We start from the raw sequence: 13,628 nt of genomic DNA, 5'->3' as shown, positions 1-13,628 counted from the left end.
AGTTCTTTTTTTTATCATTGGATAAGGGCAGAATCTACAGTTTCTCGTTTGCACTCTAGAAATGGTAGATGTATTCTCCGATATGCCTTCTTGCGGAATGTTAGTGGAATGTGCTTCTAGTGATTGTCGATCATACTGCGATATAACCATATCAATAGCATCCTGTTGTTGTTTATGGAATTTTACTGTACTTTTTTTTCTCCTTACAATATTGGGCATAGCTAATTCCAAACTAAGTTCTCTAATAAATAATTTTCGTCGACTTCTGTTATTCGCCTTCCATTCTGGATATTTCTGCGCCCATAGCAAATATGCATTTAGCGCAGCTATATCCAGCATCTCCATAAACACTCTAAAAGGCCATCTTCTTGTTGATCTTGCACAAGAATACTCACTTGTCATTTTTGTTTCGATGGTAAAAATTCTTTGGGAATTTCCCGTTTATTTTTACGTAGGGTACCAGTTAGAGTTAGCCCTTTATCTAAAAGGCTATCAGCTAATGCCACCGAAGTAAAAAAGTTGTCCGTTGTTACACCTCTATTGGTGCCATATTGCGGTTGAACTAAATCCATCACTACACGATTCCCTTGATTTATCTCTCGGCAATTATTAACCATACCTGTATAAACCTGTATATTTAATATATATGCTGTTGAAGAGTCAGCCGATACCCACATTTTTATTCCATATCTACCGGGTTTCGACTTCATATATACGCGGAATGGGCAATTGCCTCTATAGGTAGCCAAACGTTCATCCACAGTAATGTTGCAACTTGGAGAATAATTACGTTTACATTCTTCTACAAATTCATTAAAAATTGTCCTGATAGGTTCTAATTTATCAGACGACACGTGTATTCTTTCTTGTCTGGTTTCTTTGTCGTCAAAACGAATTTGACTGAATATTGTGATGAACCTATCCCAAGACATAGATGCCGTAAAAAATGGTTGGCAAAAAGCGCTGTCATTAGTCCACAATTCATTTAAGCTTAATTTTCGGGTCCTATTTCTGCCAGACGCAAGCATTATTCCAATGAATGCAAGCAATTCTTCTGCCAATATCGGCTCGATAAATTTCGTGGATGTACGATGTAACTGACGATTCGTTTGTTCACATATTTCTCTCACCATATTTGAATTTATAAACAAAGAGAACATTTCTCTAATAGTATTTACAGTAGTGCTACCATTTATAAGTCCTGAATTTTCGGTAACAATATTGCACTCTCTACGTCTTGAGGATGATGGTGGTAATGAATTCCATTGAAATCCATGATTCGATGTATACACTTCTTCGTCTTCATTTTCACTGGCCTCTAATTCCGAATCTGTATCTTCCATATCTTCAATAAAATCTTCCGTATCAGTAAAATTATCATTTATTTCAAAATCGAGATCGCTATCATATTCCTCTTCATTCATCAAATTTCTTTCAGCCATTTTTTTCTAAAATTAAAATTGTCTTTGAAAATATAAATATAATATACAATGTAGCATAGCAAATTAAAAAAAAATAACATTAAATAATTATTACCGTATTTACTATATAATAATCAAGAAACACAAATAAAGTGCTGGTCCACACGGTACAAAAAAGCTCCGAAACGAAAAAACAACACGCGCGCACCGAGAATGGGACACGACTGAAGGAAAAAACGTAATAACACACACTGCATTTGTGCATTATGCCCGATTCTTCGATAAAATATTTTTTTCTGTTGCGTCAGATAAATACGTGTATATTATAATAATTCTATCTAATACATTAATGTATTGCTGAGGAATACCCAAAATATGAACTCTGTATTTAGTATATTTACAGAGATATTCACACAATTAGAGTAAATGTCGACTATGTTTCTATCACCGGTAAGGAAAGGTTAAGCAATTCAGTTTATATTATTCAGGGAAATTTGTTTATTCCCATTTTTATTTCAGTAGGTAGTTGTTACATAGGTATTGGTATATGCATAATATTGAGGTTGGAAATGGGCCCGGTAAAAGGGCCCACGCAAATGTTGAAACTTACATTTCGAGCCTAATAAAAAAAGTTAACCGATCCTTGGGCTGTTAAAGCAGGCATTAGTTGTTTGTGTATATCGTAAGAAATTTGTTTTGTTGAAATACCCAAACTATTACACACGTGAAATAGTTAAATTAAAAAGTTATTTAATTTTACTGAGGGCCCATATTTTCTAACGGATAGTGGGGCCCACATGCCATCGGGCATGTACGCTTGTATGGCCAGTCCGCCACTGCATACCTATCCAGCACAACCCGAATCCTGCAAGTACGGGCAGTATTCTTTAGTACATTCTATATGGACGCGTATGAATGCGTAAATACGCATGCGCGAATGGAGTATGAATACGTACATACAATGTACCAAAGAATACTATCCGCACTTGCATGACACCTGCAGGATACGGGTCGTGCTGGATATGTATGAACAGACCTTAAAACTTCGCTAAAATTTAAATAGTGGAGTGGAGGAACCAACGTCGAAAGCGGGCATAAAGATATATAATATAAAAAAAATGACTCAACTTAGATGGTATAACAAGGATCATTTCATTTTGTTCAGAGATTCATAAATATTTGTGCAAATCGATTAATGGCCGATTTCTAGTGTTTTGTTTGCAAATAATTTGATGGTCGAAATCGGGATCGTGTGGTGGGGGTGTCGGAGTTGTCAACGTCGGTGGCGGAGCTCGAAAAGGTCCCTTACGTAATATCAGCTGTCGGTGACTCCTGATTTCAGGCAAGTTGCACTCTTCTTCTCTCCGTTCTCCCCCCCCGCAACCGGCCACCCCTCGGCCCCCTGCGCCCCCCCATCGGTTACCTAACCTGGTTCAATTATTGACATTTACACTTTGCTAATGTCAACTGCGTCACTGAAAGCTCATGAAAAATATTATTGATTGTTTTTAATCGAAAGTCGTTTGCATATTTTTATTTCGTGTGGATTTTTTTTTTATTGATTTCAAGTTGTTGCAGTTTATAAGGATAAACGTAACCTCAATGTTTATGTGATCCGTTGCTGTTTATTGCTATTTAACTAAATAAAGTTTACAATATTTAAAATTTTTGCAATTTTCTAAAATATAGCACGTAGAACCTTCTGCGAGTAATAATTTTTCGTTGAAAGTTACACCATCCAATACTAAGCGAAGGCCTCTTCAACATGTTTCTACGTCAAAATATATAAAATAATGGTATTTGATAATATATTTGTGTTTACTGTAAGTGAATATATTGGAACCGTATTACGTGAATAGTGTTTTGACATGTATGTACATATATATCTAATTTTATCATACTGAATTTTTCTTTTTAAATAGAAAAATTAACTTAATTTAAAAATGGTGAGTCACAGTACATTGTTATTTATACTGTAAATAACATTTAATGACTACTTTTAATTTGTCGACAATATTAAGCTTTTATTTTGCATAGTATATAATATGTACATATTTTACTGTTATTTGATTTTCATTTATGCATTTTAGAAATAATGTTTCGTGTCACTCTTACGAGGGCACTGTCGTTGCCGTCCCTTTCGTCGACTACATCAACATCACGATTGGGACCATGCAGCGTATTGTGCAAAGGCTTAGCAGACAAAGCACCCGAAAAGATCGAAGTATTCATCGATGATAAGCCTGTCCTAGTCTTGCCAGGCACAACAGTTTTACAAGCAAGTACTTCTCATCATCCTAAATTATATATGTATGTATGAAAATTATCAAGTTTAAAACTGTTTTTAGGCTGCAGCTCAAGTCGGTATTGAAATTCCCCGATTCTGTTATCATGAACGTCTCGCCGTCGCCGGAAACTGCAGGATGTGTTTGGTGGAAGTGGAAAAATCACCTAAGCCTGTAGCCGCTTGTGCTATGCCCGTAATGAAGGGTTGGAGAATCAAAACCAATTCAGACATGACTCGCAAAGCCAGAGAAGGTGTCATGGAATTCTTGCTGGTGAATCATCCATTGGATTGCCCAATTTGCGATCAAGGTGGGGAATGCGATCTCCAAGATCAATCTATGGCTTTCGGATCGGATCGAAGCCGTTTTGCCGATATTAATTTCTCTGGAAAACGGTGAATTTCATACATTTCACTTCAAAAATTCAATATTAAACAATTAATGTTTTATATATATATTTTTATATTTTAGCGCCGTTGAAGATAAAGACATAGGACCTTTAGTTAAAACAATCATGACACGTTGCATTCATTGCACACGTTGTATTAGATTCGCTTCCGAAGTCGCTGGCATAGACGATTTTGGTACAACCGGCAGAGGAACAGATATGCTGGTTAATTTATTGTTATTTCTACATATATTCGTTGATTACTTGATTGAAATTATACAATAAATTGTTACATTGCAGGTCGGAACATATGTTGAAAAAATGTTTTTGTCCGAGTTGTCGGGAAATATAATTGATTTGTGCCCAGTCGGAGCATTAACGTCCAAGCCTTATAGCTTTACAGCTCGTCCGTGGGAAACTCGCAAGGTTGACTCTATAGATGTCCTTGATCCTCTCGGAAGCAACATAGTAGTGGCCACAAGGACGGGTGAGGTTTTGAGAATTTTGCCGAGAACTAATGAGGTTTGAACATTTGAATAGAGTACATGTTTGAATTATTTTTAATAATATTATAATATGTTAGTAATATTTTACAGGAAATTAATGAAGAATGGCTTTCTGATAAATCTCGTTTTGCCTGCGATGGATTGAAACGACAACGATTGGTTACACCTATGGTTAAAGATCATTCCGGAAATTTAACACCTTGTGATTGGGAGGATGCTTTAGTGGCGACCGCTCGTGCTATGAAATCCTGCTCACCAAATAAGTTGGCTGCCGTCGCCGGTGGATTGGTCGATGCTGAAGCTTTAGTAGCATTGAAAGATCTTTTGAACAGTGTAGGCTCCGAGTTGTGTTGTACGGAACAAATATTCCCCCAGGAAGGATCCGGCACTGACTTGCGCTCTTCGTATCTATTGAATACTAAAATTGCCGGTAAGTAAGCGGTTTTTTTGATTATTTTACATTCTTGTATTCGAATATTTTTATTTAATATTTTAATTAATTTTTTCAGACGTTGAGAATGCAGATTTAGTTTTATTAATAGGCACTAATCCGAGGTACGAAGCTCCATTGCTCAATTCGAGAATTCGTAAAGCTTATATTCATAAGGAATGTGACATTGCTTATGTCGGTCCCAAAATTGACCTCACATATGATTATATGGTACTTAAATAATATAATTAAATTTTAAATACAATTATTTTATGTATTAAGTATCGTGTTGTTTTAGCATTTAGGCGAAGATGCTAATGTTTTGGCCGAATTAGCCGCGGGAAGAGGAGAATTCTTTAAGAAACTTCAATCGGCTAAACGACCTGGTATTTTAATTTTACTTAAGTTTATAATTTCAATATTGATTCAATTATTTTATTTCATCATTAAATTTTTTTCAGTTATAATTTTGGGAGTCGATCAAGTACAACGAGGCGATGGATCAGCTGTATTAGCCAATTTGCAAACTTTAGCGTCTCGAATTCAATCAGGACTTGAAGACCAATCTTGGAAGGTAATTTTTTTATTAAGACAAGTAATTGAAATAAAGATTCAGAATCGGTTTTTACATAAATGTATTTTAAGGTTTTGAACGTTTTGCAACGTGTTGCATCACAAGCTGCAGCATTAGATGCTGGATGGACTCCAGGAGTAGCAGCAATACGTGAAGCAAAACCTCAATTGGTTTTCTTACTTGGGGCTGACGAGGGTGCCATTACTAGGGAAGATCTTCCAGCAGACTGTACTGTTATCTATCAAGGTCATCATGGTGATAAAGGTGCTGAAATAGCCGATATAGTTTTACCGGGAGCTGCCTATACTGAAAAGCAAGCAACTTACGTAAATGCTGAGGGTCGTGCTCAACAAACTTTCGTAGCTGTAACACCACCAGGAAAAGCGCGCGAAGATTGGAAAATTATTCGGTATTTACATATATGTATATATTATACATGCGGTTGTTGACTTTTATCTAATATTTTGATATATGTATGTATTTTTTATTTGATATTAGAGCTTTGTCGGAGGTAATTGGCAAACCATTGCCATATGATAATTTAAATGAAGTTCGAGATCGATTGAGTGAAGTGTGCCCGTCTTTGGTACAATATGGCAACCGTGAAGAAAATAATTTCTTTGTCCAATCTTTAAAACTGTCTGAGGTATGTTAAATGTGTGGTATTATTTGTTTGATAGGTATTTGTTTACATTAAAATTACATATGTTATCTGTGTATGTGCAGGCTATTTCGAAAACAATTTCTGGACAGTTGAATGTGCAGCAGAAGTCTCTAGAAGATTTCTTCATGACAGATTCTATCAGTAGAGCTTCCCCCACAATGGCTAAGTGCGTGCAGGCGGTCATCAAACAAAAATCCTCAAAATATTAAATCAATTTATATTATTTATTTTGTTATTTATATATAACCTTGTATTTCCCATGTTTCGAATTTGAAGTTAAAAAGCTAAATTCTTTTCTGTGACATTATTGAATTTTAAATATTGGTTAGTATTGGGAAGTCAATAAGTGCTATGTGAGGATATTTAACATTTTGTACATAAACTTATATTTAGTGAAAAATATGTGAGAAAAATACACACTTAAAAAGTGTTTTTTTTTCGGATAGATTTATTGATATTTTATTATAGGCGGCAGTCAAATAATAAAATAAAATGAAACTTTTTTTTTGTTTTTCATTGATGAATTTTGAAATATTCTCTTATAGATTGTTTGTAATTTGATTAAAAGATTTTCTATTGTCGATAAAAGAAAAAGGTTGTTCCTATGTAATTAATAAAGCAAAAAGGACCAATTTTTTTCAAACAGTGAGTGGTTAACTATTCATCAGTCATTTGGATTTTAAAGTCAAAGTACTGAGTACATTGTTCCATAGGGGTGGGTGGAGGATCCAAATATAAGGCCAAAGTCGCTTCCACTTTTCAATTTAAAGGTTGGGGAAGGAGCAATAAGTATATCAAATCTAATACCAATACTACTTCTATGTCTGCTACTGATGTTGTTTCATCGGTTCTGCTCCCTAACATACGGTCGCTGATTACAGAGAAGATAACAGAAATCTACAACTTGGTGATAAAGTCGATGGAAGAGGAGAGAAATGACAGTGATGCTACAATCACTATCAAGAACGTGCCAGTGGCAACGACAGATGCGTGTGCCCAGACGGAAGATGCTGAATGGGAGATCCAAAGGCGAGAGCAGCGGAAACTCCTCAAAAAGGAAATGAGGAGAGGAACACTGAGGACGAAAGCGGATTCCAGCAATTTGCCAATGGAGGACGAAGACGGGTCCACGCGGGAGGAAAAAAAAATAAAGAAGAAGAAAGAGAACGCGCCCCCACAGCTGAAACCCAAAAAGTCCAAGTTCAGGACGGAGGCAATTGTGATCAGGCCCACAGGCTCACAGGTCAAAGTTGACACTCCGTTCTCTTAAGCGGGCATTCTAAAGGCGGTGAACGAAGCGAATCAAAAAAAAAATCAAAATCTGCTTGCGGTTGAGTGAAAGGCGACACACGGCGGGCTGAAAAGAAGCGAAGCGAGGGATGCCACCATGATACAGCGGCAGCAACGGTGGGAGTCGGCTACTGGGGGAAGGTGGACGCAAAGGCTCGTCAGTGACCTGAAGCAATGGTGCGGAAGGAAACACGGTGACCTGAACTACCACCTCACCCAGTTGTTGATAGGCTTGGGCATAGTAGTTCGCAACTGAGATCGCTCAGTTTAGTTCGCCGCTCCTAAACGAACTAGTTCGCTCTTCTAGTTCGCCAGCTCCCAGCTCGAATCAGTGAAAGGCAGATCGTTCGCTCGTTCGTTCGTTCGTTCGCGTGATCGTTCGCTCGTTCGTTCGCTCGCAGATCGTTCGCTCGTTTTGGCTCGATGAAAGAATAACACATGACGCAAAAAAGAAAACAAAAATAATCAAATTTTTTATATTTTTTTAGAAATAATCAACAATTATATAACTATTAGGTACTGGTTAGTTCTTATAAAAAATATCACTTACACTTATAAAGTTGTTACCTAACAATTAAACATAATGACTTGTTTGAGTGAGATCGTATGTATAAAAAAAAATATAATGGAAAAAAAATATTACATATTACTGTGTAAAAATATCAATTTGGACACTTTATTCGATGACAGTAGTGTTCTACGTTCATTAAGGACTTGACCCGTCGCTGAAAAAACGCGTTCGCAGGGCACAGATGTTCCTACGACACAAAATTTTTTCAAAACATACGCGTAAACGTGAGGGTATATCAAACGACGTTCATGCCACCATTGAAGCGGATATTCTTTACGATTTAGATACTCTTCATTTAGGTATTTATCTAATTCGCGAATGCCAGCAGCAAGCTGGTTATCTGGCCTAGTAATTTTTTGTATCTCTTGGTCGTATTCATCCCATATGCAGCTATTTTTATTACTAGGTATAGATGTTGATGCGTCGCTGGAAGTAGGAACAGCCTCTGGAGTATCCCCTTGAACTAATTGTACTTGGCCGATTTTATTTCTAAGGGCTTGTACTACCATTTCACAGGCTCTTTGATTTTTGAATCCCCTCGTCTTAAATCGAGGATCCAAAATCGTACACTCTGCGTATAACATACTCTTCTCTATATCTTTGAAACGATCTTCCATGCCTTTCTTTAGCAGAGACTGCACATCAACTATTTTTGTATTGTAAGAAACATGTCTTTGTAAAAATTTTTTTAGTAAATTACATAAAATTATTATTTTAGATAAAGTGACGTTTTTCTCGGCACTTATTTCTACGGTAATCTCGTAGAATGGACTGAGTAACGGTAAAACTTCCTCTATTACTTCCCAGTCCCCTTCATTTAAAGTTAAATCAGGGCGTAGAAGTGCAACGGTAGCAATCACTGCATCCTTTACCTGTACTATTCGCTTGAGCATGTCAAAAGTGGAATTCCAGCGGGTTTGTACATCCTGCTTGAGCTTAAGAACAGGCAAATTCATTTGCTGCTGCGTAGCAGCCAATTTATGTTTTCCTTGTGTGCTACGATTAAAAAACTCGACAATATTTTTAACTCTTCCCAAAACGTCACATATCTTTTTCGTAGCTTCTTGTACAACAAGATTTAGAGAGTGAGCGAAACATGAGATGGACCGCCAATCACCAAGTCTAACAGCAGATAAGATATTTGCTGCATTATCGCTAACAATGGCGGCAACTTTGTGTGAAATGTTCCACTCTGCCATAACAACTTTCATAAAGTCGCACAAGTTTTGACTAGTATGTCGCTCTTTATAATTGATACAACCAAGTAATACTGAGTGAAGTTTAGTCTCTTCATTTATAAAATGAGCTACAATAGCTATATAGCTGTCGTTATTTCTAGACGTCCAACCATCAGTACTAAGAGACAACGCTGGTGCTGCTTGTACCTTTATTTTTGCTTCAGCCATGACGTCATTGTGAATTCTTGACATTAAATTTTCCGATAACGTTTTTCTTGATGGTAGTTTATAGCCTGGGCATTGAGAAACTAATTCAATAAGTTTACGAAATTCTGTTTCTTCTACGATTCTTAAGGCGTGATGCCCTTTAGCTACCATCTTGACAAGTTGTTTATCAATTTGCTCAATCTTTCGAACTGGCGGTGGTCTACGAATGTATTGGGTCATCGATTGTTGGGAGTCTACTATATTTGATGATGCTGAAATTATATTCTCCGATTCACATGTGCTTTGACTTGATTGAAGTGAGTTTAAACTAGGTAATATCGGTGTTTGTCTTTCAGCAGTTAATGGGATCAAAAGGTGTTTTGTTTTCATATGTCGGGTTAAATTACCATTCGATCCGCCCGCAATACTTATTATTGTTGAACAATGGTTACATTTCGCTTTTTTATTATCAATGTCTTCTGTAAAATGAGTCCACAAGGGGCTATGTTTTCTTTTTGATGACATCGTAACAAATAGCCTATAACAAAACACATTAACCCTATACGTAAACTATTTTTAAAGTATATTAAAGAAATGAATAAATTGTTATTATACATTAGAAGCATAAGCTACCTGATAACGACAGAGTCTTATTATTTTAAAATTTGTTTAACGTTCGGTTAACGTCACTCTCGTTCATTCGGTCACAAACTAATGAAATTCTTGTGTAGTTCGCGAACGAACTGTCTTGTGTAGTTCGCGAACGAACTAGATCGTAAGAGTGAACGAGCGCATGTGCAGTGAGCGAGCGGCAGTATTAGTGTAGGGGACACGGTCGATTGGGCGCCCAGGACGATTGGGCGATCAGTGTTACTCGCCACTGCGACAATTGGACGACGAGACTGGCGGACTCTGCGTCAATTGGGCCCTGCGTCAATTGGGCGCCCATCGCACTGGGCGATCATCGACTGGCCGACGGCGACCGGGCGACCAGGGCGCGTGGGCGACCACCGACACGGCCCGCTGGTGAAGTGGTCGCCAAGCTTACGTAAACTCTGCGTTTTGCAAGGAACGACCGCGAACGGAGCGTTATAGGAATTTCCGATGCACTGACAAATATTCTACCTACATACATATGCTTTATACCGCTTTATTTTTCGTTTCAGTTTTACCAATTTTTCGTAACAACACGAATCATACTATTAATTTTTTTCGCTATATTATATTACATTTGCTGGAATTTTATATTAAACGTACTTTTATAAATACATGTGTAGCACCTTTTCACAAAAAATAATTGTAAGATGACAAATCATATGTACCTACATATTCTCCAAAATAATATAAAAGAAAAATGATCGATTGAATCTTTCGCGCAGTGCTTTTAGTTTTTTTTCAAATGGACACACTTTTTTTTCTTTTAAATGTTATATTTCAGTTTTATCAATTGGATAAATTCACACTCTATTCTCAATTTTCTCAACACTGTATTAGTTATACATAATAACAAAATATTTTCTAATAGCGATTCTCAAAGTTTTCAAGATTATATTTTTTTTCAATGATGAAATACGTTTACGAAAAAAAAGCGCATACTTAAATTCGTTCGCGGAGCTCGAATAATTTTTTTCGGCTTTTCCCATAATTAAATTATTACATCGTTTACGATTCGCAGAGGCAATTCTCGAAAAAAATAGCTTTTTAAAGTAATTTTAAACATCTCCCGTTCTATGGTTATTGTTGAAAATTACATTGAGCCACAACAAATCACGTTTTTTAGTTACCAGAGCGGAGACTAACCAATCTTTACTAACTTTGACCCACTGAATTCGAATATGATATTGATTTTTGCTGGTTGGTGATTGTTTACGAGATATGAGCGTTTAAAAAAATGCGCGATTTTTACAGTTTTTTGGCTTTTGCGGTCTTTAACTCAAAACCTAGTATTGCTGTGCTCAAAGTGAGTATTGGAATCAATAGTCAGATGTTTTTCCTATTGATTGTGATATTGCATTGCTTTAAAATACTTATAATTAATTGTCTAGCGAATTTTAAAAGTAAAAAAAATATTTTTTTTACGGATTTTTTCTCCGTGCTATTTTGCATTTATTTGGCAATTTTTTTATTTCACCTCGTTTATAAGAATTGGTTTTCTATTTCAATATTTTTTATTTTTATCTAAACGTACTAACTCGAGCGGTAATTGCAATTTAAATGCTTTCGTTTTTGTTGCTCAGTGTTATTATAGTCACATTAAAATCTATATGATAGTTTATAGTAATTAAGGCTCATTTCGTTTATCAATAATTTAATAAGGTATATTTTTACTAATTAATATCTTTCGCTTTTGTAAATTCGAAACATACATACATATGTATGTATAACGAATTATGTTTACATCTATAACTGTCATCCAGCGCTCATCTGTTCATCTAATGTATAATTTCTTTAATAATAATTTATGCGTGTAAAATATTACAAAGACCTTACAAGAAATTATATATTTTCAAATATTTGGACCGAATGAACGAACTCATTCAAAACGGTATTTTTTACTATGAGTTCGTTTTGATAAAAGAGTTCTCAAAACGACTTTTGACAACTGTTTCTCGAACTACTTTTTTTCTTGATTGTTTTACATGACATGTTATACATACATATGTAAGGTTTTTCAACGGGTTTTTGCGGTATCATAAATTCATGGCCCTCAAATTTGGTTTAAAATAATGCAATGACGTAAATGATTTTATACCCTTTATCCTTTTATTAAATTCAAATTATTCTGAAATGGTTTTCATCGTTTTTTCAAAACCTCTCCGATAAAATAAACGTTTTTTATTCCAAAAAAAATGGCAAAGTTTCAAAGCGATCCGAAAAGTTTTAGGAGGTTTGTCCAAAACTAAGATAAACCTTGTAATTTTCAAATGTTATAATTAGCATGGAAATAATTTTTTCAATGTATGTATGTGTTGTATGAATGCATGTACATACATACATATGTACATATGTTATTTTGAAAATTTTCAATTTAATATTTATTTTCATTATTCATCAATGAAAAGTAAATCAAAAAACTTTATTAATACTATGATTTGATGAATATACTAAATACTGGCGATTCTAGAATTGATTTAATGTTGAGAGTTACAAATTTTACAAGTTTTTGATTTTCGTAAGATTAAAAATAAGCACCAATCACACGGTTGATCCCATATTTTATCGAGATACGAGAATCTCGAATTTTCATAATAAAATATTCTCGAGAAATGAGAATCTCGTAATTTTACAATAAAATATTATTTTAAGATCATCGAAAGCCGATGCAATTCGCGCTATTATATAAGTATTTATATTTTTATTTTTGAACATTTAATTTGTACGAATATTTTTTACGTAAATTTGTACGAATATCGACACAAATTAAAAATCATGCGATATTTCTTCTATTTGAATTTCATCATTGAATATCAAAGAAAAATACTACATATAGATATATATACAAAACGTGTTATTGTCTAGCATTCAGGAGTTTTTTATAACTTTCTATTGTAGGAGATATTTCGAGTCTTAAATGGTCAGTCTATTGTTCCGAAAACCGAGCGAGAATGAATCTGACCCAGGTACCTACCCTTTTTTTTGTCGAAGGGATCCGTAACGGAATGCGAAAACAAATTATACAAAACTTAATCTATACTACGTACATACATAGATAAAGTAAATATAAATAAAATGTGCATGGTGACTTTGAACCGCATGATTTTTAATTTGTGTTGATATTCGTACAAATTTAATGTTCAAAAATAAAAATAAAAATACTTATATACAGTTTTTGCAAGCCTATTTCACCCTTTTGCTAATGAAATTCACTTAACACAATGAAAATTGATTCAGATTAACAGAATGAAAATTGAAAAATTGAAAATAAAAAAATAAAAATAGTATTTGCACCTTCTAAATAAATATCTATGGTATGTACAAATATAAATATAAGTTTAAACTATAATACATAAAAAGCACATTTTGTTTAATTCGGTTTCTTTATTTTTTAATACGATTTTTGAAAAGGACGAATTTCATTTGCAAAAGGATTAATTTTCATTTGCAAAAGTACTAA

At 34.9% G+C, this 13,628-nt stretch overlaps 2 protein-coding genes across 3 annotated transcripts; one reads left to right on the top strand and one right to left on the bottom strand.

The window, feature by feature from the left end:
• The first annotated feature begins 2,652 nt into the window (after positions 1–2,652).
• On the top strand, positions 2,653–6,783 carry ND-75 (NADH dehydrogenase (ubiquinone) 75 kDa subunit). Its single transcript, XM_077439146.1, has 12 exons — positions 2,653–2,763; positions 3,512–3,699; positions 3,770–4,101; positions 4,178–4,319; positions 4,395–4,616; positions 4,691–5,030; positions 5,110–5,261; positions 5,329–5,416; positions 5,492–5,604; positions 5,676–6,013; positions 6,103–6,250; positions 6,331–6,783. The coding sequence occupies exons 2-12, from the start codon at positions 3,517–3,519 to the stop codon at positions 6,475–6,477; spliced, it is 2,205 nt and encodes a 734-aa protein (XP_077295272.1). The 5' UTR covers positions 2,653–2,763; positions 3,512–3,516; the 3' UTR covers positions 6,478–6,783.
• Positions 6,783–10,243, bottom strand: LOC143917591 (E3 SUMO-protein ligase ZBED1-like). 2 transcript variants are annotated; one of them, XM_077439148.1, is made up of 2 exons: positions 10,148–10,243; positions 6,783–10,052 (listed from the first exon to the last, which is right to left on the bottom strand). In XM_077439148.1, exon 2 carries the CDS (start codon positions 10,037–10,039, stop codon positions 8,198–8,200), a length of 1,842 nt encoding a protein of 613 aa, XP_077295274.1. In that variant the 5' UTR covers positions 10,040–10,052; positions 10,148–10,243; the 3' UTR covers positions 6,783–8,197. The 2 variants fall into 2 exon arrangements, with proteins under 2 accessions (XP_077295274.1, XP_077295275.1); XM_077439149.1 differs by having other exon boundaries at positions 8,020–10,073; positions 10,148–10,227.
• Between the last annotated feature and the right edge of the window lie 3,385 nt (positions 10,244–13,628).

The sequence above is a fragment of the Arctopsyche grandis genome, chromosome 10, assembly GCF_051622035.1.
Source record: "Arctopsyche grandis isolate Sample6627 chromosome 10, ASM5162203v2, whole genome shotgun sequence".
In the NCBI taxonomy this organism is placed as follows: domain Eukaryota; kingdom Metazoa; phylum Arthropoda; class Insecta; order Trichoptera; family Hydropsychidae; genus Arctopsyche; species Arctopsyche grandis.
This window is presented reverse-complemented; position numbering and strand designations above follow the sequence as displayed.

Bases quoted from the DNA above. Each gene is read 5' to 3' on its own strand.
- ND-75 (XM_077439146.1), top strand. From the start codon at position 3,517: ATGTTTCGTGTCACTCTTACGAGGGCACTGTCGTTGCCGTCCCTTTCG. The intron at 4,320-4,394 runs GTTAATTTATTG...GTTACATTGCAG, and splicing joins GCAGAGGAACAGATATGCTG to GTCGGAACATATGTTGAAAA. The intron at 6,251-6,330 runs GTATGTTAAATG...GTGTATGTGCAG, and splicing joins AATCTTTAAAACTGTCTGAG to GCTATTTCGAAAACAATTTC.
- LOC143917591 (XM_077439148.1), bottom strand. From the start codon at position 10,039: ATGTCATCAAAAAGAAAACATAGCCCCTTGTGGACTCATTTTACAGAA.